At 50.4% G+C, this 22,562-nt stretch overlaps 1 protein-coding gene across 5 annotated transcripts in view; it reads right to left on the bottom strand.

Moving 5' to 3' along the window:
- Positions 1 to 22,562, bottom strand: part of CAST (calpastatin) — an 83,088-nt gene that overhangs the window by 10,467 nt on the left and 50,059 nt on the right. For all 5 annotated transcript variants that reach the window (XM_040986077.1, XM_040986078.1, XM_040986079.1 and 2 more), the window contains 19 exons: positions 22,437 to 22,493; positions 21,936 to 22,049; positions 20,610 to 20,693; positions 17,016 to 17,084; positions 15,266 to 15,364; positions 13,717 to 13,797; positions 13,168 to 13,206; positions 12,639 to 12,731; positions 12,443 to 12,532; positions 11,330 to 11,431; positions 8,243 to 8,326; positions 7,093 to 7,140; positions 6,081 to 6,176; positions 4,763 to 4,861; positions 2,930 to 3,031; positions 2,392 to 2,475; positions 1,124 to 1,174; positions 883 to 954; positions 112 to 210 (listed from right to left, as the gene is read on the bottom strand). In XM_040986077.1, the coding sequence (XP_040842011.1) occupies positions 112 to 210; positions 883 to 954; positions 1,124 to 1,174; positions 2,392 to 2,475; positions 2,930 to 3,031; positions 4,763 to 4,861; positions 6,081 to 6,176; positions 7,093 to 7,140; positions 8,243 to 8,326; positions 11,330 to 11,431; positions 12,443 to 12,532; positions 12,639 to 12,731; positions 13,168 to 13,206; positions 13,717 to 13,797; positions 15,266 to 15,364; positions 17,016 to 17,084; positions 20,610 to 20,693; positions 21,936 to 22,049; positions 22,437 to 22,493 (1,563 nt within the window). The remainder of the gene's footprint in view (positions 1 to 111; positions 211 to 882; positions 955 to 1,123; positions 1,175 to 2,391; positions 2,476 to 2,929; positions 3,032 to 4,762; positions 4,862 to 6,080; positions 6,177 to 7,092; positions 7,141 to 8,242; positions 8,327 to 11,329; positions 11,432 to 12,442; positions 12,533 to 12,638; positions 12,732 to 13,167; positions 13,207 to 13,716; positions 13,798 to 15,265; positions 15,365 to 17,015; positions 17,085 to 20,609; positions 20,694 to 21,935; positions 22,050 to 22,436; positions 22,494 to 22,562) is intronic.

The following is a 22,562-nucleotide window of genomic DNA, read 5'->3' as shown; positions in this document are numbered from 1 at the left end:
CGAGACAGAAGGCGTCCGAGCGCCTCACGGCCATAGCTGCTCTCGGTCGCTCAGAGCAGCTGCCTATTTTCCTTCTTTCGAGTGTTTTTCCCAGGAAGATGGGCAACTAACCTGTGCGTGAGAGGGCGGGACTGCAGTGTGGGTGACAGGCGCTGGCGTGTGGGAGACCACTTCAGAGACAGCAGCGGCAAGTTTGGCATCGTCGAATTTCTTGTAGTTAAAAGTAAGACACCGTGGTCAGTAACACACTTTATGAAGCGTGCCCACCATCACTATTGCTCCAGGCTGTCACTCCTTTCCCACCAGGTATGTGTCCCATGCTGACTGGTTGCTGGGCTCCTCCATGCCACTGTCCCCATAGGGACCGGCTGACTCTGACCTTGCTGATGTCAGAGTTCTTTGGTGCCATGGTTTAAAAACCAGGTTCACTGTAAGTGCACAACTCCAACCCCACAATGAAAGCTGGGGGCTTCAACACATGTGAAAATACACATTTCCATACATAAAGCCAAGGAGACCCTAGAGGAAAGAAACATGCCCAGCAGGACCCAGCCCTGCCCCAGCTGCACGGCAGCAGAAGTCCCTGTAAGGGGGCCAGTCTACACCGCCGGCAGCTAAGTCTTCCTAGCAGGCAATCTGCCAACGATCACTGTGACCATTTGGGATGCATTCGCACTTCTCTTTGCACAGGGTGCAAGTCTCACTCAGCGGGCACAATCAGCGAGGGCACTGCCACCGTGTACTATCTTAGGACATATCCCATGGCACATGGCACACGTTCTTACAGCTACCATGGTTGCAGGCTGTTCACGGTGATTTCTTCACCTCTCAAGTTATAAGCTCCCTCCCTACAGCAAGAGAAGCCGAGGGCTCCGCACTCACAAGGGGTGATGCTTTCGAGGAACTCCCGAAGTCCTCAGACAAGGCATCCAGCAGATCGTCCTCGGTCATGGCCTGCAAAGCCAGGAAACGCATCAGCAGGTATGTCGGCCTATCTGACCACCCGCCTCCTCTCCCGAGCGCCTTCCCAGTCACAGGCTGATCAGACTGCCATCCCTCCCGAGTTACTAATGAAGGGCAGAGGGACGAGAGAGGACTACCCTGAGAACATGTGTTTGCTTACTGGAAACTCTGCCTTGGGCTCTGCTGGTGGGAGTGATTTTCCATCTTTATCCTGTCCAGGGAAAAACATGACATTGAAACACATTTTGTCCCATGTATGAAATTTTGTTCAACTGTAAGGGATCAACATGATACACCTATTATTGTGCAAACAACAACAACAACATGTATTTGAGAGACAGGAGAGCACATGAGCAAGCAAGCGCCACCGTCTGCTGGTTTACTCCCCAACTTTAGCCAGCAGGTGAGGTTAGGCTGGGCTAACACAACCTAGGTCTCCCACACAAGTGGCAGGAACCCAAATACTGGAGCCATCACCACTGCCGCCCAGGGTCAGGAGCTGGAGCTGGGAACGGAACCCATCTTGGTACCAGCTGCAATCCTGGCTGGTCCACTTCTGATCCAGCTCCCTGCTACTGTGCCTGAGAAACAGTGAAGGGCAGCTCTAAGTGCTTGGACCCTGCTACCCACATGGGAGACCAGAACGAGGGTGCAACACTGCAGCCTGGTGCAGGACTGGCCATTACAGCCACCGGGGGAGTGAACCCGAGTAGGGATCTCAATCCTTTTCTCTCCCCTTTGTGTCCCCTTCCTTCCCTCAGCTTCTACAATACACAGATCTCTGAAAAGGAACTGTAAAATGCAGAAAGACGTCAGAATGAAGGAGTACAACAGATTCCCAGGGAGCAGCGCACATCTCTTGTGTTTACAAGTAAATGGCTGGTGCCTGTGGATGAGTGGAGAGTGTGTCTCAGCTCCCCAGAACTATAGATGGAGTTGAGGCGGATATTCTTTTAAAATCTGGTTGTGCAGCTGCCTGGCATTTGTCTGCCTGTGTGTGCACCTCCTCTGCCCCAGTGACAGCACTTGGATGACGAGGTTCAGAACAGGGTCTTCCCCCTGTTGCTGGAGCTGTACCATCTCTATGTTCCAAATAAGGAAGTCACTCACTCCCTGTTAACCAAGCTTGAATTTTTCCAACTGATATCTCAGAGTTGTGTATTTTTCTGTTTCTGATTGTGTCTGTTTTCTCTGTTTTCCAGGCACTGGATAAGCCTTGTGTTGGGAGGAAAGCAGATTGCCTTCACGGAGCAAAGAACGAGAAGACCACCTGAGATCCTCGCTTCCTGCCGCGCTATGAGCAGAATCTCTCTGGCGTTGCAACGTTAAGAAATGACATCTTCCTCCAGGCCTGCTCCCATGCCCCCTGGGATGCAGATACACTCACTACGAATGACAGACAGACAGGAAAGCACTGCATCTGCTTACCTTAACCTCTTCCAATCTATAATCGGGGGGAATCGTTTCTTCCTTCTCTCCAAGCTTTTCTCGGTCTTTTTCCTTGGCTTTCTCCTGGACAAAAAACACACCACATTGGCTGTTGAGACACTGTCCTCCCATACAAGACACCTGAGCGACGGCACTTGAGGTAAACGGATCTATCAGGACACTGGAGCACATGGGGCGCGGGCCTGGAACTGCCTCAGCAGCTCGAGTCATCTAATGCTGCCTCTGAGGGCAGTGGCAGGCTCAGACGCCAGACACCTGCTGGGCTAAAGGTGGGGTGTAAGGGGCAGCACACAGCCACCACGGAGCAGCGGGGCTGCAAGTGGACAAAGCTGAGACCTGGAAAGGGCTGCCTCATGTAAGCTGCCCACCCACGGCGTCCTGGGCTCCTGGGACTGTGCAGGGGTAGCTTCATAAACGAGATAATAGGTGAACCTGGTCACTGATGACTGACATATTGGAGAAGAAAGGAGATAATGATGAAGGATAGCTTTTGTCTAGAAGACTGAGCTGCCATTACCTTGGTTTGATCTGCCACAGGTTTTCCATCCTCTGGGTCAGCTTCCTTCCTTCCCAGGCTGCTGGCCAGGGTGTCCACGGCGTCATCTGGCACTCGGCCCTTCTGCCAAGCAGCACAAGTGGATAGGCTAAGTAGGAGGTTAATTGCTCCTTCATCACAGACTCTATGGTCCAGAAACGCCACCCTGACTTCAGCCCTGGATCAGCACACATTGTCTTAATAACTGGGAGCTATTGATTGAATTAGGATGCATCCTGATCCGGTTCCCGCCTCTGATGGGGCTCGGAGTGTGCGTCCTGATCAGGCACCGGCCAGTTGGCATGGTAGTCTGCCCAGGATGCACCTGCCCCAGGTGGCACCAGCAGAACCAGAGCCTTGTGGTTCAGAATGTAATGTGCTCCCTCCCCATGATCCCGGGAGCTCAGGCCACACTGGTGTGTCAAAGGGAACTGGACAGAGACAGAGCATGACTGGTGTGACGGGACAATAAAGGATAAACCGACACTGGGCTAAAAGACTGATGATTTCTGGGGCTGACGTGGTGCAGTGGGTTAAGCCGCTGTTGTGACCCCATGTAGGGGTGTGGTTCTAGTACCGGCTGCTCTGCTTCTGATCATGAGCACCCTGTGGGGGGCGGGTAGGGGACAGACGATTGCTCAAACACTCAGGTTTGTACCCTCTACATGGGAAAGCCAGATTGAGTTCCAGGCTCCAGGCTTCAGCCCAGGGCCCCATCTTAGCTGTTGGGGACACTTAGGGAGTGAACCAGAGGATAGATGTATTATTGGCTCGTACCTTCAATCCAAACACTCCTGGTCAGTGCTGTTTCTTTTCATGGACAGAACAGAAAAGAGAATACAGCAGCCCGAACCGGGTTTGCCCTGTTTTTTAAGCCGTGGTTTGTGCTGCCTTGGTCCTGGGTCTCCTATTGTTAGCCTTGGCCAAGCAAACATGATGGGCTCTCACTGTGTCAGACTTTATTCTTATTGCAGAAGTCCTTGACCTCACATTGGGCATTTATTTAAATTTTAGAGTAGAAATTTATGTATCAGACATCATTTCAAGTAATTTTTTTCAACTAGTTTATTACAAAAAACAAAACCAAAAAACCAGAAAAGAGGAGCCTAAATGGAAAGAAATTTGACGCCATCTAGTGGCTGTACATTGCCTTGATTTTATTCCCAGGATAATTGCTTGGGACTGCACTAAAATACCAGACACACAGTGGCAGCCAAACGTCACCCAGGCTGAGGGTGACACTTTCTCATGCTTTACTTCTGTCTCTCCTGTCCGAAAACCTGTGCTTCCCAATGCTGTACCACTGAAAGATGTGGCCAAGAAGAACAGGACAGCTAGGGGCCCCAGGGCAGACTCCAGGCTAAGCCAGAGGAGGTGTTGTTCTCTCACCAACAGCCAACGAGGCAGCAAAAAGTCAACCAGACCAACACCAGAGAGAGGCAAGACCCAAGACCAGAAAGGATAAAGGACCCGGCCAACCTGGCCTCCTTTGGCCAGGAGAGCAGGGCGCACCTGCAATGATCCTGGTACCAAGAATCCCACTGTCTGTAGAATGCCAGACACTTTCAAGATGCAGGCAAGCAAAAAGCAGCACGCCGCGCATGGGAACTAGGAGGCGCCTGAGGTGGCGAAAGGGGAACTGAAGCTTGCTGCAACTGATAGCAAATCTGGGTCTGATTTTACAGCACTGGCCTGAAGCCACAAAGGACCACCTCCGACTATAGCGCTACTTCAGGTACTGGGATGGGCAGGCAAGGCATGGGGAAAAGGAGCTTCCCAGGACGCGTCTCAGTGCCCGGGGCATCGGACACTCACCTGGGAGGCAGGCTTGGCGGGCGCTGACTGCACGCTGCACATGGAGGTCCGGCCCACGGCTTCCGTCACTGGAGCGGATGTAGCGGCCTCCTTGGATTCCTGCGGAGGGAAGCAGGTGCTTTGAAGAATTGTCAAGGGCGCAGCTCCTGGCGCTGAGCAAATTTCTGGGAGGGAGCAGGACCTCGAGCCACTGCCTTACTACACCTCGTCACGTGCGCAAGGACAGCTGTCCTGTGGCCCATCGCCCATCAGTGACAGCCTCATCCTTAGCTAAGTTTCTTCTCTTCCTGAGCTTCAGGGACCACAGGCTGCAAGGGGATGGCCACAGCCAGGATCTGGGATCACAGCAAGCTCAAGCAACCTGAGCTGCTGTTGTAATTGTATTATCTATGTCATTATCCTGTTTTATATTATGCTATGTTATGGCTGTCATTTGAAGTTATGTAATTAGTTCACTACATTCTGTAATATATACTACTATACCACTGTTATAATACAATTGTAATTATGTTTTGTAAAATGTTTTCTAAAATATATGAAAATGCCATACAATATATTTACATATTTATAAAACATAGTTATAATATAAATACACACATATATAGGAAGTATACATTATATAACAATGGAATAAAAAAATGAGACTGGATTGATAGCAATCTAAGAGCCTGTTATAAACGGTAAGTAGTAACACGACACCAGACGTTCTAAGAGTATGGTCCTTGGAAATAATGGCATCTCTGGAGAACTTGCTGGAAATGCAGCTGCTGGGGCCTTCAACCCAAGCACCTAAGTCAGGAGTTCTGGGACCCAGCTGTGTCATTTTAACAAGCCCTCCGGGTACAGCCGGGCACACTCAGGTCCGAGTCTCACACTGCTGTCTCGTGCAGCCCCAGAAGTCCCCAGAAGCTGGGACCAGGAGGAAGTGAGAGCTGGGGAGGAGAGGAGATGCTGCAGCAGGACAATGAGGCAGCTAAACACGTGCCCCAGAAAGAGCCATTCAAGCCAAGCCCAAAGGTGTGGGAGGCGGAGGGAGGAGGCCGCTGCACGGCAGGGAGGGCTACGTGGGAGCAAAGAGGAAACTGCCGGTTTGAGAGCTTCCCTGAAGGAGTAACTACAGGGCCTACAATGCAAGAAAACCAGGGTCAGCGTGGGGAAAGATTCAGAAAAACAAAACAAAAAGACAAAACTGCATGTAAAAAAAAAAAAGGAAAATCAACCGATTCTTACTCAAATGGATTTGCTCTCACATATAAGAGGACACAACAGTCATTTAAAAAGTCCTCACAACTAGAGCTTTATACTTTTAGAAACCTACCTCTGTGCTTTCAGCTGGCTTCGACTGTTTGTCTTTCCATTCCGTGCGGCTGAATCCTTCGGACAGCTCATCAATGAGCTCCGACTCACTCCGTGCCTGTGAGGGTGGAAACACGGCACATCAGGAAGGGACTCTTCATTTTAAAAAGTTCAAGAGCAAATTTTATTTCCTGGCAAACACATACTGGACCGTGTTTATAGATTTCTTCTACAACCCAAAGCCTGGTTGACATTAGGCATATTTTCCACTAACTAACGTAAGATCAGAATGCTGTGCTGCAGGGAAGCCACAGTGAGCGAGCTCAGCCCGCCTGCGGCTGACGGTGTGGTCTACAGTATGAATGAAACAGTCGGCTGTGTCCATGAGCTGGACAGCGCTTATGTGGTTGTTTTCTGCGGAGGCCAGAGAAGACAAAGCATGGCCTCAATTCAGACACACCTGTGGGCCTGAGGCAGGAAGGGTCTGCCTTGCCCTGTCACCTCGGCTACGAGGCACCTGACCCAAGCAGGCGCTGGCCCAGCAGGAACGGCCCAAGCTCGGGGTCTGCTTATAGCACCTCTGTGTGTCTCACACGGGAATCACAAGCTCCTTCTGCTTTCACTAAGGACTCCTCCGGGGTCACAGGCAGAAGCAGCTGCTGCAGCCCTGGGCAACCAATGGGTGAGCAATAAATCCTGCCAACTTGAGGCGACAGGGCCTCACTGGGGCATGTGACACTACAAGGCGGCTCAAACACTGAGCGGGAGCCTAACCTTACCCACCTCCGGACACAGCTTACCGTGTCCAGGGACTGTTACCTGGGAACTTTACAGTGGATATAAGTCATCAGCAAAATCATTCAAAAGGTACAAAGGAAGTCAGCTGAGCAGCTCTGCACTGCCACCAGAAGCTCTTGGTATAAACTTGGCACGCGAGTCTCCAGGAGGGGACACCTGCTCTGCCAGCACCATCCTTCATTTCTACTTCATACCCCTATCGCGTTGTAGCATTAGAGAAAAAGTGAGGCCCCAACCTTTGGTTTCTCTTCAGGCTCTGGTAACAGTGGCTTCCCATCTTTATCCTGCAAAAGAGACCAAAAATTTACTGGAAACCAAACAGGAAATTCCGCTTTCACATCTGTTCTATTCTTTGGGGGAGAATCTCAAGATAAGAGAGGTAAGCTTATTTTATTATTATTTTTTTAATGTTTAATGAATAAATTTCTGTCTCAGACTTAGCTTCTTAAAAATAAGGAATCACAGGTCCAGTGTTATGGTTCAATGGCTAAATCCACTGCCTGTAAAAGCTGAGATCCCATGTGGGCACTGGTTCGTGTCCTGGCTGTTCCACTTCCCTTCCAGCTCCGTTTGTGGCCTGGGAAGAGTTTGGCCCAAAGCCTTGGGAACCTGCATCTGTGTGGGAGACCCAAAGAAGCTTCTGGCTCCTGGCTTTGGACCAGCTTATCTTGGGCCATTGCAGCCACTTGGGGAGTGAACCAGTGGACAGATCTTTCTCTGTAGCTCCTTCTCTTTGTATATCTGCCTTTCCAATAAAATAAATCTTAAAAGACAAAAAAAAGTTAATGGGAAAATAACTTTTTCCATCCACTGGACAGTAAGGATTCAGTGGCAAGAATGTTGCAGCCAAGTTAATGGAGTCTCTAACGAAAAGACAAAGACGCAGACACATCTGGAACAGTTTAGTTTTCTCTATATGAGGTTTCTCAGCCTAGTGTTTGTAACAGTAAAAGCTTCCTCACGTGGAAGTATGCCAACTGCAGTGTCCCCTACATGTATTTATATGTGTGACTGCAAACAGTCATGAGCCTTAGCACAACTCAAACCAACATTGCTGCCACCGCTGTGACCAAGGAGATAGGCAGGCAGCTGTGAACCTGTGATGCTGTCACCCACATCAACGGCGGGGGGACCTACTCCCCAGTTCTGCTTTCTGGTCAAGTGTGTGCAGCAAGGCTCAGAGCTGGTCAAAACACAGTTCTGTGGGGGACTGGGCAGCTGCAGAGTCACTTCTTAGCAGGTGAGGCGGGGCACAATGCCCCCTAGGGTGTCTGTGAGGGGCAGAGGAGAACCTAGGGTTTCCGCAGTTGGTGTCAGGGCTGGGACAGTCGCACCGTGAGACCAGGGCCACAGCCATAGGGGAGCATGCACGCGTGCTAAACTCACCGTGGCTGGCTTCAGTCTGTACTCGGCCGGCACAGTCTCGTCATCCTCACCGCACTTCTCGACTTTCTCTTCTTCAGCTTTCGACTGGTCACAGGAGAGAGAGAGAGTGAGTGAGCGGTTGGGTGGTGCATGTAACGAGACACCATCATTTCCCCCATGGGTGTGTCAGGGAGGCAGACAGCACCTGGAAGAGCTTTGTCAAGCCCAAGTGCAAGACGGTGGGGAGTAGCTGTGAGAAAGGCAGTGTGGGGTGACAAATGGAGGGACAGCACTGCTCCCAGCTCCTGTGGCTTCGGAAAACCACTGAGCCTTTCTTTGATGGCCTTCCTTGTTTTGTACAACGTAGCTATGCATAATCCTTCCTTAGTTCACCAACCTGTGAGCATCACTGGGGAAGGTCGACCAGTAGCCTCTAAGACTGGCTGCACAGGGAGGGGTTATGCCTTCATTTAAGGAACTTCTGTCTGTCTTACACAGCAATGATGTGAGGAGGTGATGAGGGGAAGTAACTGCTTCTGTGTTAAACCCACTCCAGAATGGGAGAGGCATTTGTTGTAAATCCTGGCTGTTGTGGGCCTGAGTGTAACTGGATGTAGCTCTTTTAAAGGGATTTTCTTTAATCGCCTGAGTATTTCTCTGGGATTACTGAACCATTTACAACTAACTGCATTAGGAATCAGAGTGTAGATCACGGTGGATGTACTTCTAGGACGTGCCACCTGCAGCGTAAACCCCTGGGGGGTGGGGTGCAGTTCCACCACACGGGGTTATTTGTACCTAAATCAAGGTCTGGGCAGAACTCATAATCCAAGAGGGTGCAAGGATCATTTTCAACCTAACCCACCGACCTCCTCAACACCCCATTTTAAGGTTGTAGTTTTCTACTGTGGACTAGTTGACTAACTTGAAAATATCCATAGAGCAGGTTTAACAAATAGGCTCTACCCGTGGCTTTGGCATCTGTTCTAGTTTCCTATAGAATAACCTGTGCAGAAACAGAGAGCTTTCTGTTTTTGTTATCTCTCAGTGACAGCCTACTCGAGACAGAGGAAAGTCCCACAGTACAGAAAAACTCCTCAGTTCAGGGTTGTGCGAGGCCTCCCGCGAGCCAAGGGCCTCCACGTAACCAGACGGTCCTCCCCATGACACTCAGGCTGGTGGGCAGTGACACGCACAGCAACAGCCTCCCTTTTCCTCTCTGGTCTTCATATTCCTGAAATGTCTGAACTACCTGCTTGGTGTGTGGGAGCCACTGAAACACACTTCGTAGAAGTAAAATAGCTGACCCCCATGCCTACAAATGGGGGAGATGGATTGGTCGGAAAGGCAGAGCAACAGGGAAACGGGAAAGACAGAGATCTTCCATTTGCTGGTTGACACCCCCAGTGCCCACAGCAGCCGGGGCCGGGTCAGACCAAAGCCAGGAGCCTGGAGCTCAACACGTGTGTCCTACACACGTAGCAGGGACACAGCACGGCTGAGCTGGCATGGCTGCCACCAAAGGTATACACAGCAGCAGGAAACTGGAGTCAGGAGCGTACCAGGTGCTAGAATACAAGACGTAGGTGCCTTACACAGCATCTCAGCCATCAAGCCAAACACCCGCCTGGGCATCCTCAATCATGTTTCTGACCTCTCATTACATCTGATGTCCATCACTCTAACATTCTCTCAGTCCTAGAGATGAGATCATGTCTGGACTTCCTTCCCCATATTTAAGGTCTTATTCAACCACGCTAATTCTCTGTGGCAGATAGGGTGCCAAAGTGTTGGTCTCTCATGGCCACCACAGCCCTGGCCTCCTGACCCCCTACCTGGAGACAACAGGGCTCCCCATGACTCCCCTGCCTTGGCCCCACACATCTCATACAGTGGTCAGGTGTTAGCCTCGGTCTAGCACATTACTTGGTCCTGATGGACAGGGACGGCCTCTCCTGCTCCCCGGCGCGCTGCATCACGAAGGTTCTCACTCCATACGATGGCCGGGGAGCCCTCCAAGAATGTCGAAGACAGAAACTGGCCCATTCTGGACTGGGGCAGCACCAGACCAGAGAGCTGTGGGCAGTGAGGAAGGTGAGCCCCTGTCTCCAATGACACCCAGCAGGAAGTGACATCAGAGGCACGGGCATTGTGACAGCAACAGTGGCCACTTCCACGCTCTATACTGATAGGCTCTTGAGCATTCCGGGACATCTATTCAGCCTCCCTCCCCTGATGCCACCTGGTTGGCCACAAGCCACTCTGCTTTCCTTCCTCTTTCCTGTCCCAGCAGGAGAAACCCATAATTTCATAGAAAACTCCCCTCCATCAAGCTTGCTTGGGCTCAAAGGCCTTCTAAGACCTCAGAGTTAGGGGCTGGCCTTGTGGGACAGCAGGATAAGCTGGTGCTTCAGATGCGGACATTGTATAGAGGAGTGCTGGTTCAGGTCCCAGCTGCTCCACTTGAGATAGCTCCCTGCTAACACATCCAGCAAAGCAATGGAAGATGACCCCAATGTGGGTTCCTGGCTCTGGCCTGGCCCAGACTTGGCTGTTGTGGTCATCAGGGAAATCAATTAGTGAATGGAAGATCTTTCTGTCTTTCCCCTTGTTCTGCCTTGCAAATCAATCTTTTAAGAAAAATATCTTTGAGACAGTCTCTCATTAGTATCACACGGAAATGTGCAGGGGCTCCAGCGAAGAGTCACACTGCCTGGTTTTGTTCTGAGACAAACCTTCCCACCTCTTCCCGCCTCCTGATCATTTGCCTTTTGCAGGCTGTCTCTTCCTCTCCTTACAGAGCTCCGGAAAGCACACACAACACAGACACCCCACTCTCCTCCCGTCACCTGCTAGAGGCGGGTGTCCCTTCAGCCTCGGCAAGGAGGTGGGCATTTGTTTTACATAGTAAAGCTCCACTCGGTGGCATGAGGTATGAGAGGAGCACTCAGGTATGCTTTCCGGGTGCTCACTGCCCAGCAACAGCCAGCTGCCTTCACTGAACACACAAAGCTAAGGCGTTCACGTGACCAAAGCTTGGTGACCATTCTAGACATGCAAGAGACACCCAGTCCTGGAACCTGCAGACAACAAGTCCAAGATCAGTACCTCGGCCACTTCCTTAATGGAGCTGAGGTCAAGCTCAGGTTCTGGTATCCGGGTGCCCAGCGAAGCCGACAGGGCCTCCAGTGCTTGGTCGCTCATGGCATCCTGTTAAAGAAAGAAAAAAAAATACATTCTATGCATGACCACAAGAGGGTATCTCCTGGGCCTGAACGAGCTACTGTCTTCCTTGTGAAACATCAAGTTGAGAAGGCGAGCTATGTACTGGGCAGGGAACTTCTGGAGGGTGCTTTCATTAAAGAAGACAGAGATGAAGAAGGACTTACCAGTAGTGAATGAAAACTGAAGATAAGACAGGCCTCCCTCTGCTGGGTGGGACAGGGCTCCCGGGGCGCGCTTGACCCGCAGTTAGCCAGCCAGAAGCACAAGCATGCCAACAGCCAAGACACCTCAGAATCCTCCCATTAGAATAAAAGCTCTACATTGGGAATTTTCACTACCTAGGTTTCTTTTTTTTTCTAAAACTGTCTCCAAAAAAAAAAAAAACAAAACAAAAAAACAAAACAGCTTTTGGCAGCCTCTAGCAGCAGGGCAGCCCCACGTGGCCCCTCCTCTCCTCCTCTGAGGGCGCAGTGGCTGACGGGATGTGGGGTGCAGGATCCTGTTTGGTGGGGTGGGGCACTCCCCACCGCTGTCACAGCGAGCCAGACAACAGATAAGACATTCAGCAGGGAGAGGCGGGAGCAGCTGCTGATGCTACTGCTGTTGCAAACTACCCAGGCTGCCTGCAGATGGCGCTGGAGTCAGGATTTCCCGGAACCAAGTCACGGGAGCAGCTGGGAGGGCACTGAGTCACCTGCAAGGCTCCCCGCCCTCCCAGGAAACCAAGCTCTAGGCTGACCGTGGCATGGAGTGGCCCTGCTCTGGTCTTGGCTGTTCCAAGTACGGTAAAAATGAGACTGGCCCTGATCATGACTGGGAATGCTATGCTTAAATCATTCACGAGCACTTAGAGAAACAGGAGGCCTTGCGGGAAGACGATCGAATGGCGCTACTGGGAAATGGGCTGCTGGGATTACCCTCCCCCAAGGAAGCCAGGTCAGGCTCAGGCAATGGCAGGTGCACCAGGGCTATTCACAGAGAAGAAACTGCTTATACCTCCTCCACTTTTCTTTTCTTCTCTTGGGGTGGGGCTGGACTTTTTATTACTTTGGCTGATTCGGCTTTTAAAACCTCTCCTTCAGATTTCTGAAAGATAAACAGGGAAGAGCGGCGTATGGATAAGGGACATGTCATCTGGATGAACAAGCTGTCATTTTCCCAAGTACAAGAAGGTTTCAGACAGGTTCTTTACCTCTTTCTTGGCTTCCTTCGCGCCGGCAGTGGGAGAAGGGCAGGTGAAGTCGGACGACAGGGCGTCGATGGCATCGTCGGGTCCCATGGACTCCTAGGGGAATACGCATGTGGAAATCAACTGTGAGACAGCGCACCCAACAAGCCCAGCAGATGCAGGAGGGGCTCCTGCAGTTCCTCTATTCCTGACGGCTCAGTCTCACTGGGGCTGGAATTGGCTTGAGGGAAGGGGGTCTCTCAAGGCACTGCTTCCTGTGGCCTGTCCCCCGGGGCACTGCCCGCTGCAACAGTCAGGTTCCACTGCTGTCCATGCTTTCCAGCTCCCAGCTGGCTCCCTTGCCCTTCCCTCAGGAAAATTACAAAAGATTGTCCCAAGACAGCCCATGCTCCTAAGCTCTTTGAACAGATTCCATCTTAGATATTTTTTTTTTATCATTATCCCAAATACAAGCTTAAGAGCTGTAGGCCCCTGCCCAAACACAGGAAAAAGGAGCAGACAGAGTTTTTAGAAGACATTGATGACAACTCACCGAAGAGTCTGGTGGAGGCACCGCGATCCCTGCTTTTTTCTGAAATGAATAATTCGAGACATTGAGAAGGCAGAACCAACCCTAGTCTCTGGCAGAATGCACTGCATGGCGGATGATGCAGAGTTGTGTTCCTGTCCACACCCTCCAACCCCCCAAGTCCCACGGTAAAATCCTAACCCCCTGGTATCTCAGGATGAAAAGATACTGGACTGAGGGTCCAAGTAAAGGCAGGCCTTCTGGGTGAGTCCTAACGCAACACAGGTGGAGTCCTTGTGGAAAGGAGAAATGGAGACCCAGGGATGTACCCAGAGGACCCCTCCCTCACTGCCCACATTGGGGGTGAGTCCTGCAGATACCCCGACGGTAGACCAGCAGCCTCCACAGCTGTGTAGACCCTCTAGCCCCACTAGAGGGCTCTGTGAACTTTGCACTATATTGCATGATCTATTATTCATCTTGTAACACATGATGTCTTTCCCATGTTAAATATGATGAAGGTATTTGGTAGAGAAAGCTATTCCAAAAAGGAAACTGTCAAACAAAGCTTACGGCCAGAAGCTCTCTGTATTTCGGAGGAATTGTAACTTCTCTTTTACCCAGTTCTTCTAGATAGGTGGAAATCATGGGGTCCTGGAAAAAATCACACACACAAGGCTATTAAATAAAGAATCCACTGAATCTATTATCTGCGTAAGTCTAAAACTAAAGTACTACCCCACTGCTAGAGAGGAAACAAAACCATTAAGAACTCAATGCACAATTCTGAGGTTCTAAGTTTACACAAATGCCCATAATTTATTCCAGATGAAACAGGCTAAATATTATGCAATTCTGCTGTAATGCCAGAAAACAAACACTGAAGTTGACTCCTAGATTAAAAATATATTTAGCTTGCAAATACTTTCATTATCTAATGTTTCCACGCCATCCAGAGGAAGAGTAAGCCCACCATCCAGCAGGATCACATGCAGGTGTCTTTCACGCAATCTTTCAGGAGAAAAGAAGGAAAACCTCAGGGCGGATGACACCTGCTTAGCCCTCTCTAGTCCAGTTGCCCTCCCTGCTACCCGCAGGCTGCCAGCGCCTTGAACTTATGTGTGCTGCACCCTTCCATTTAAGGTGGAGCACATTGAAAATGTTCATTACATGTGTGGGTATTTGTAAATACACAGAACTACTTTGCATCTTTTCACACAGTGCTTAATGGCTATCATACTGTACCTGCCACTTTGTTTTTATTCAAAATTAGGTTTCTCTAATGTAGAAAGATACATGAGTATTTGATCTGATGCGCTATTGAGCACCGTGGCATCCCTCCTCTGCAGGACACCACCCCGCCCGGTGTCTGTTGTTCCTGTAACTTGTGTGCACCCAGGCATGGCTTGCGCCCCACCCCCTGAGGCAGGCTTCTTGGTTGAGGGGATGCATGTCTTCCTCACCCAACACGATGAGGCAACTGTCAGACTTTGCAGTCCTATCGGCCTGGCACGTGTGAAGCAGTTCCTCTCCAGCTTTTCACATCATTTCCCCAGTCAATGGGGACATCTGTCATTTTACCTCTTTACCAGGCAGTCAAGTTTCATCCCGTTTTTCTGTTCTCTTGTTATTTCTTAAAAAATTTATAAACTCCAGAAACAAATCCCTTGTTTCATCTGTTGCAAATATTTTGATCTAGCCTGGTGTGTCTCTTTCTTAGCACAAAGCAACATTATTTTCTACCTTTTTTAGGAACTAGGAATCAGAATGCCTTGAGAAGACTGTAAACACATCAACATGAACTTCAGTTGTAAGATGGTAAATATCTGGAATTAGCATATCGTCTTGCCCATCGGTCTTAAAAAATCTTAAGGACAGAAAGTCGTTAGGACCTAACAGTCCCTCCCAGGAAGAGTCTTGGCACAAGACAATCGACAGATGCTTGTCGAGTCACTGTCGAGTCTAAGTCAAATCCTTCACCAACTACATCTGCTGCCCCATTACCCTATCCTGCCTCCAGCCAAATGGCTGCGTGTTCTCTCACACGTCACAGCCACTGTTGTCTTCCTTGTCCTCTCACCCTCTGAGTGTGAAGTTTTTTAAAGATACCAAGACCACATACTGAGATTTCTGGTCCTGTGTACGGCGTAGTATCTTCATTTGTCTCGCCAGGATCTCCCAACGTGTCTATTAGGTCATCCAAAGCAGCATCCATGTCTGACTGGAAAACAGACAGCAGAGAACTCCATGTTATTTGCTTTGTCTATTTTTCATTGAACTATAAAACACAAAGCCAATTCATGTAGCCAAATAGTGGAAACCAAAAATCGTTCAAACGCCATACTAGCCAAGATCTGGTCTTGCACAAACTATTAATATTTAAGTCTCGGAGTACATATTCTGGGTTAGAAAGACAAAATACGCCTAAAGACACTAACTATGTAAACAAACGCGTGAGTTCATTAAAACATTGCCAATCCAATGAGCCAGCAGCTAAAAAGAAAAAAATACAAATGGACCACAAGGAAGTGTGGCAGTGGTGTTACAATCAATAGGCAAAAATGTTTCCTATTTATTGCTTATTAACAATTGTCCAGAGTTTTATACTAAGAATCCCAATAAGATATTAATATGACATCTGCTCCAAACAAAATGTCTTAAAAAATGGATCGTTGGGGCTGGGCTGGCATTGTGGTGTAGTGGGTAAAACCACTACGTGCTATGCTGGCACCCCATACAGGCACTGGTCCACGTTCCAGCTATTTCATTTCTAATCCAGCCCCGTGTTAATGGCCTGAGAAAAGCAGCAGAGGCTGGCCTGTGTGCTTGCTGAGATGAGGCTCCTGGCTTAGCCCTGCCAGGCCTGCCTGCTGTGGAGGGAGCCAGCACATGTTCTTCTCTAACTCTGACTTATAAACATAGATAAATGAATGCATGGCTTGGTGGGGCCAGCATGGTGGCACAGGGAGTGGTTAAGACCCTGCTTACAACATGGGCTTCCCAGAGCAGAGGGCCAGCTTAAGCCCTGGCTGCTCTGCTTCAGATGTGGCATCCCACTAACGCATCCGAGAAGGCAGCAGATGATGGCACCGCCCCCAGAGGAGACCTGGGTGGCCTCCCGGGCTCCTGATTCTGACCTGCACCAGCCCTGGCTACTGCAGCCATTTGTGGCATGAAGCGGCAGACAAAAGACTTCGCTCTTTGTTTTTCAGTGAATGAATGAATCTTTTAAAAGTACTGATTCATATTCCTTCACACATTGATGTGCTTTTGTTCACTCATTTGCATGAAAACGTTTACCAAAACCAGAACTGACAGTTTATCTCGTCTGGGATTAGACCTGGTTCTCCGTGAACAGAAACACAGATCCAAAAGGGCACACCCGGCCTGGCCAGCGTCTGTACCATGTGACTCAGACAAAAGACTGCCTCAAGTCTTTTCAGTCCCACAGTCCTCACCCACACGCGGTGGTGGAGGCACAGAATGGAATGTGAGGTCAGAGACTTTCGGGATGGAGCAGGAAAGAGGATCCTCACACTCCTGAACAATAGCAGTGATTAGAGAGGCTGCACCGTGCAGAGGCTCGTGGGCTACAGGACTTAGGATGGCGGCCGACCAGCTCCCAGTGGAAGGCCAACGCCATGGGATGAAAGCAGAGTTCACCAAACAGCGTCCTGACACGCAGTGCTCACGGACACCTGTGTCCAAAGCCCACACGCGGCCCAGGCCTGGGAGCTCCACACAGCAGCTCATGAAGATGGTCCCTTCTGAGAGCCCTCGCGCTGTCAGCCCACCAGATGTCCCACTGCCGTTGGCACAGAGCCCAGGGATGGACGGACGCCTTCTGAGGAGGTACAGTGCTCTCCTCCTACCTTTCCGGACGGCTTATCCGGCTTTGGTTCGGCTGGTGCAGCGGCCGCCAATGGTTTCTTTTGCTTCTTCTGGGGGGAGATTAGAGAAAGAAAAACTAAGAGGGCATACTTTAAGATGCACTCACAGTAGGACAGGAGCAAAGGCCGTCTGCTGAACGCCTGCCTGGCGGCCACCAGGCTGGAAGCTCTTGCATCATTTCCAAGAAAACTGCTCAAGACAATTTACTGCTCTCACTGAGGGAGGGGGAACAGCCCTCAGAGCCGAAGCCATTTCTCTGTTACCCAGTGTGGGGCGCAACCCCAAGTTTAATCCATCGCTGTCTTTCTTTCCACCTTGCCCGGGGCACACAGCCAGCCTTGGCAATACCCACATTTTTCCTGTGGCTCCCACTTGGAGATGTAGCAGCCTGGCTGGGTACCTCCACACCTCAAGGCCTCCACCCTCCTCATCCTTTCTCAGGCATCTTACCACCTGCTCATTCCCTTATTTGCCAAAAACCACTTCCTCTCCCTCATGACACTGTTACACTTCCTCCATCCATGGTTCACCAATAACCTTGCAACCTGTGACCCTCATGCCCTTTAGTGGCATAACTTTAACACTGGGCACGTGGAATGGCATCTCTCCTCAACTCTCACAGGTGCCAGGACCCAGGGCCATGCTGTCCCTTCTCTGGCCTTTGTGCCCCTCCCCAATCTGCTTGGCATCTCCTCTACTCTGTCTGCAGTTGCACATACTCCTTAATCCCTGCCCTGTGTTGGGGGGCAGGGGAGGGCACAGCTGTCCCAGACCCTTCCCTAGGGCCAGAGCCGACACTCTCTGGGCTTGGCTGGAATTGCACGCCTTGGGGCTGGTTGACAGGTCTCACCTGAAGGTCTACACACTCCAGCAGCAGAGCAGACCAGGGCTCTGACACCTGCGTCTGTACCCCGGCCGGGACACACGTGGTTGCCCAAGCCCCTGGCAGGTGCTTCTTCTATCCCTTGGCTTTGCTGCAAGGTACAAAACCTTCTCTCCCTTGGGCATTGTGAGGATTAACTCAATGAATTGACTGTACAGAAACCAGCGCCTGGCACTGGCTAGGGGCTCTGTAGGTACCTGCTCCATGGTTAAGTGCTGAAGCCAGGACTGCTGTGACTGTGGTGCTAATATGCAATGCCTGTCACGCCCTTCTTCCTCCAGCCCACGTCTGTACAATGGAAACCACTTCCAGCACTCAATCAGCAGTGTGCGTGGACGTCTCTTCTGATGCTTGCCTCACCTTCCTCCTCTTCCCTCTTCTCTCTCTTGGCCTCTCTCCATACCTCTGTCTTTCATGCTACCACAGCCAACAGTTTAATGGCCTTGCAGAACATCCTTCTCTGAACATCTCAGACACTTAAATACAGCCTGCTTGGGATATAAAACATCTTTCCCAATTTTCTCTTGTGACTTCTGTCCACATGTCAGATATGATCAGTGACTCAGGGACAGGCCTAAAAGTGCTGGCTCACAACTGAAGGAGGCAGATGCTCATTTTCAGAGTATCCACTTGCGTGTGCTTCACTGTGAGTTCTGCCCTAACTTTACCTGGATGCCTCCTGCCTTACTGAGTGTTGACCAATCCGATTCCATCCAAGTCAGATGTGGGCCCCAGGTCAGGTGAGATTCGACTTGGCATTTGCCCAACGTGGCCAACTGTTTCTGAAGATTTTATCTCTGCAGTGCCTCCTGCCTCCCTTCCTCCATGCTTACATACCACAGCCATCATGCAGGCCAGCAGGTTGACAACTCACCGTGACACAGGCCCAACCAACCCTGCCTTTGGCTGTCAAGCCCTCCCATCCCCAGTGTTACGGCTTGGTCCTTCTGCAGCCTGGTGTGGAAGGCATCACTCCATCTGCCCCACATCTCAGCAGCTCAAGCACCACCTGCTAGGTCTCCAGGGTAGCATCTGACCTGTCTTTCTGGTCTTGCAGCCTTGCCACACACGGCTCACCCAGGAATGTGGTTTGGCCCCAGAGCACATCTTTAACCTCTCATAACTTCTGTGTCTTTGCAAGCCTGTGTCCCACTGGGCTCCTTCCAGAAGCAGCTCACATTGGAGCTGCTCTGGCCAAGCCCCTGAATCAAACAGGACCTTTCCTGCTGCACCAGCAGGGCACTGCAGAGGAGGCCTTGCTAGCCTGCCTTGGGCAGCTCCACCAGCTCTATCGTCCTCTCCCCACACCAAGAACAGGCTTTGAGCTTGTGTGTTGTACAGATAGACATGGGGTTTCAAACCCACTGGGCACTGAGAGAAGGTAGCCAATCTGATCAATTCTATCAAATGGGAAACCTGAAGCAAAGAAAAGTGAAACAAGCTGATACAAGCTCTGGCCCAAACCAGCACACAACAGAATTCTACACAAGCCCTCTCTTGGTTTTACTGTGGAGCTTCCACTGATAACACTGGTTCACACAGGGCCAGCATGTGGTAGCCGCGGCTAAGACATCCCATGGGAAACCTACATCCGACACAGGAGTGCCTGGTCCGAGTCCCTGCTCCTCTGTGTCTGGTGCAGCTTCCTGCGGATGTGTACCTGCTAAGGCAGCACATATTTGGTACCTGGTCCTTGCCGTCCACATGGGAGACAGGAATTGATTTCTTGCTATTGTAGGTATTCGGGGGAGGGCAGCCAATGGATAGGAGATGTCTCTTTGTCCTTCCAATACAAATGAAAACAAATCAAAGTTTGTGGAGAGCAAGCAGGTATTTGGTGCAGCAGTGAAGTTGCCACTTGGAGCATCTGCACCCTAGGCCAGAGGGCCAGACCAAGCAGTGACTCCTCTGGTTTGATCTAGCTCATTGCTGCTGTGCAAACTGCGACTCATCAGATGACAGTCCGAGATCTTGGGTCTCTGCCACCCCTGTGAGGGCTTCAGGCTCCCAGCCTGGGTCTGGCCTAGCCTTGGTGGTTACAGATATTTCAGGAGTGAATCAGCAGCTGGAAGTCTTCTGCCTGCCCCCCATTCTCTCTGTTCCTCTGCTTTTCGGATAAGATGAAAGCATAACAAAATTACTGGCTATTTTCTACCTAAACTTCAATTTTTTATTGCATGTAAAAATCTATTCTAATACAGTTAATCCTACCGAAAATCTATCCAGCACACGCGTGTTCTGGAAAGGGCTTTCCAGGCCTCCTTCGAAACCCTTCTTCACCCGTTTGTACTGACATTATTTTGGGCTGGGATTTGCCGGGATCAACAGAGCTGGGGCCGACACTCAAGGCTGAGAGTGAAGCTAACTCAAATGCTCCTGGGAATTTTATTTGCATCATTTCACACTCTAAGCACACAAGGCAGAGACTGAGCTGACTCACACCTGAACTTCCTAGGTACTGTCAAAAGTCCTTACACTTCATGTGGCCAGTGCCAACCCCAAGTTTACTGGCCCTACGACCTTGAAAACCACATTGATGTCTTATTCACTCTATGTCCCTTAAATGCATGCTCTCCATCAAATTTTAGCTTGAAGCAGTACCCAGTTGTCTCAACGACAGGTTAGCTCAGTACACTCTGCCTATAAAAGAAACATGATGGGCCCAGATTTCCACTTGCTCGTGTGGACTTACCTGGTCATCTGGTTTTCCAGGCGTCGTGGTTATCCCAGCAACAACGCTCTTCTCGCCAGCAGATATTGTGTCCTGTGGTTTAGTCTAAGAGTAGGGATCAAATATTGACAAGACTAAGTTATCTGAATGACTGTTACTAAGCTGAGAAGTTTCAAATGTCACCAGCACCTGCCAGACGGCGCTCAAGGACACAATGAGAGAGAAAAGCTTATTGGTTTGGGTTGCCTTTCTTTCAATGCTGAATCCCACGTGATGCTTGATGGGTAACATGAACAGGCCTATCAGGTCAGGTAGGCACCGTGGTCAAACTGGAGCACATACAGCAGGTGTGATGGCTCCAGCTGAACGTAGCCATGCAAGACCATTGTTTCTAGGTCTTCTACTTCAAGAGAAGCTAGAAATCAGCATCTTACGTGAAATCTCCTGATTTTAATTCCTGGCCATTAATTAAAAATAATTCTTTGGGTCAACACAGTGAAGCAGTGGGTTATGCCTCTGCTTGCCACCCTGGCATCCTGGAACAGAGCAGTGGTTCCAGTTGCAGCTGCCCTGCTTCTGGCCCAGCTTCCTGCTAACGCACCTGGGAAAGCAGAACACGGCCCCGAATGCCTGGGCCCCTGCTCCCTATGTAGAAGACCTGCAATGGAGCTCCTGGCTCCTGACTTCAGGCTAACTCAGCTATTAAAAACGCCACTGTAAGCCAAACAATATTCACATATGGACACATTTAACCAGTGGGTCAGATATTACGCTCAGGCATGCACTACTGTGAGCAGGCCGACTTCTCACCCCCCATGCCTGCTCACACAGTTCTAGACATTTACGTGGCTCAAAGCCAACTCCCCTCAGCTGATTAACTATGCAATCAATTTCTGATTCGGGGCCTGTCAATTTCTCTCTTCCGCAGCAAACCTCTGTAAATGCATTCTCTCCCCAAAACGTCTTGAAGACTTGTACTCAGAGATATATAATGCAGAACATATTTCCCCAAGCACACACGCCGAGGGTCCCAGGGGACAGCCTGTCCCTCAGGCATTCCTGCTGTGACACAGTGGAGCCTCCTGACTTGTGGGCAGGGTTGCCATTGTTGGGCAGCGCGAGGAGGGGGACGGCATACTTTGCCCACCCATGCCTACCTGCTGCCCGTCTCAGGCCTTCGCTGGCCTGGTTTCTACAAGCTATTTGCAAAAACAAAGTCTAATAGAACTGGAGCACGTCAATGCCAAGTCACCATGGAGCAAGTCCCACATCCTGGGGAGGAGGGAAGCCCCACGTCATTGGCCAGGGGAAGTCAGCGTCTTCTTGCCTTCAACCTGCTTTCTTTACCTTTGGCTCTGCTGCTTTCTCTGGTGTAGATGGCTCCTTCGGTTCTGCAGCCGTCTTCTCCTTAGGACCATCCTTGCTTCCTCGCTCGGACGTGTGTCTAGAAGAGCTTTTTGGCTGAAAGCACACACGTTTCATGCACACAAACATGAGAGATGCTGTTAGCAATGTGGCAGCTTCCAACAGGACATGGATGCTTTTCCAGATAGAGCAAAAACTGCTCCTGATGGTGGTGCTATTTAGGATTCTGAGTTACATGAATCAGGTGGGTACAATGTTAGGTGATTAAAACTTCACTTCAAGGACAAAATTGAAGACAGTGCAAACTTGCTGTGCCCTAAGTTAGCAATAATCACGAGCGAGCTGTAAACACTGCTATTGCCACATGGTGGCACCATCTCGGCCGAAACAAAATAAAGTATGTGCAGCCATGCTGTGCTGGGACTGGTTAACCTGTGAGAGACTATAATTGCTCCGCACTCCACGCCGTCCCCCAACACTCACCTCGGGGTGTTCCTTCGGCTCAGCTTCTCGGGGCTTTTTCTCGGGACCCTCTGTCGTCTGTGAAAGTTAAAGGATTGAAAACTCAGGGACGTTGGAGCCCAGCTGCTTCCCTATCTTCCACTGGGC

The sequence above is a fragment of the Ochotona curzoniae genome, unplaced genomic scaffold (genome assembly GCF_017591425.1).
Source record: "Ochotona curzoniae isolate NIBS_2020 unplaced genomic scaffold, NIBS_Ocur_1.0 contig_4501, whole genome shotgun sequence".
In the NCBI taxonomy this organism is placed as follows: Eukaryota; Metazoa; Chordata; class Mammalia; order Lagomorpha; family Ochotonidae; genus Ochotona; species Ochotona curzoniae.
Note: the sequence above shows the minus strand (reverse complement) of the source record. Positions and strands in the feature narration are given on the sequence as shown.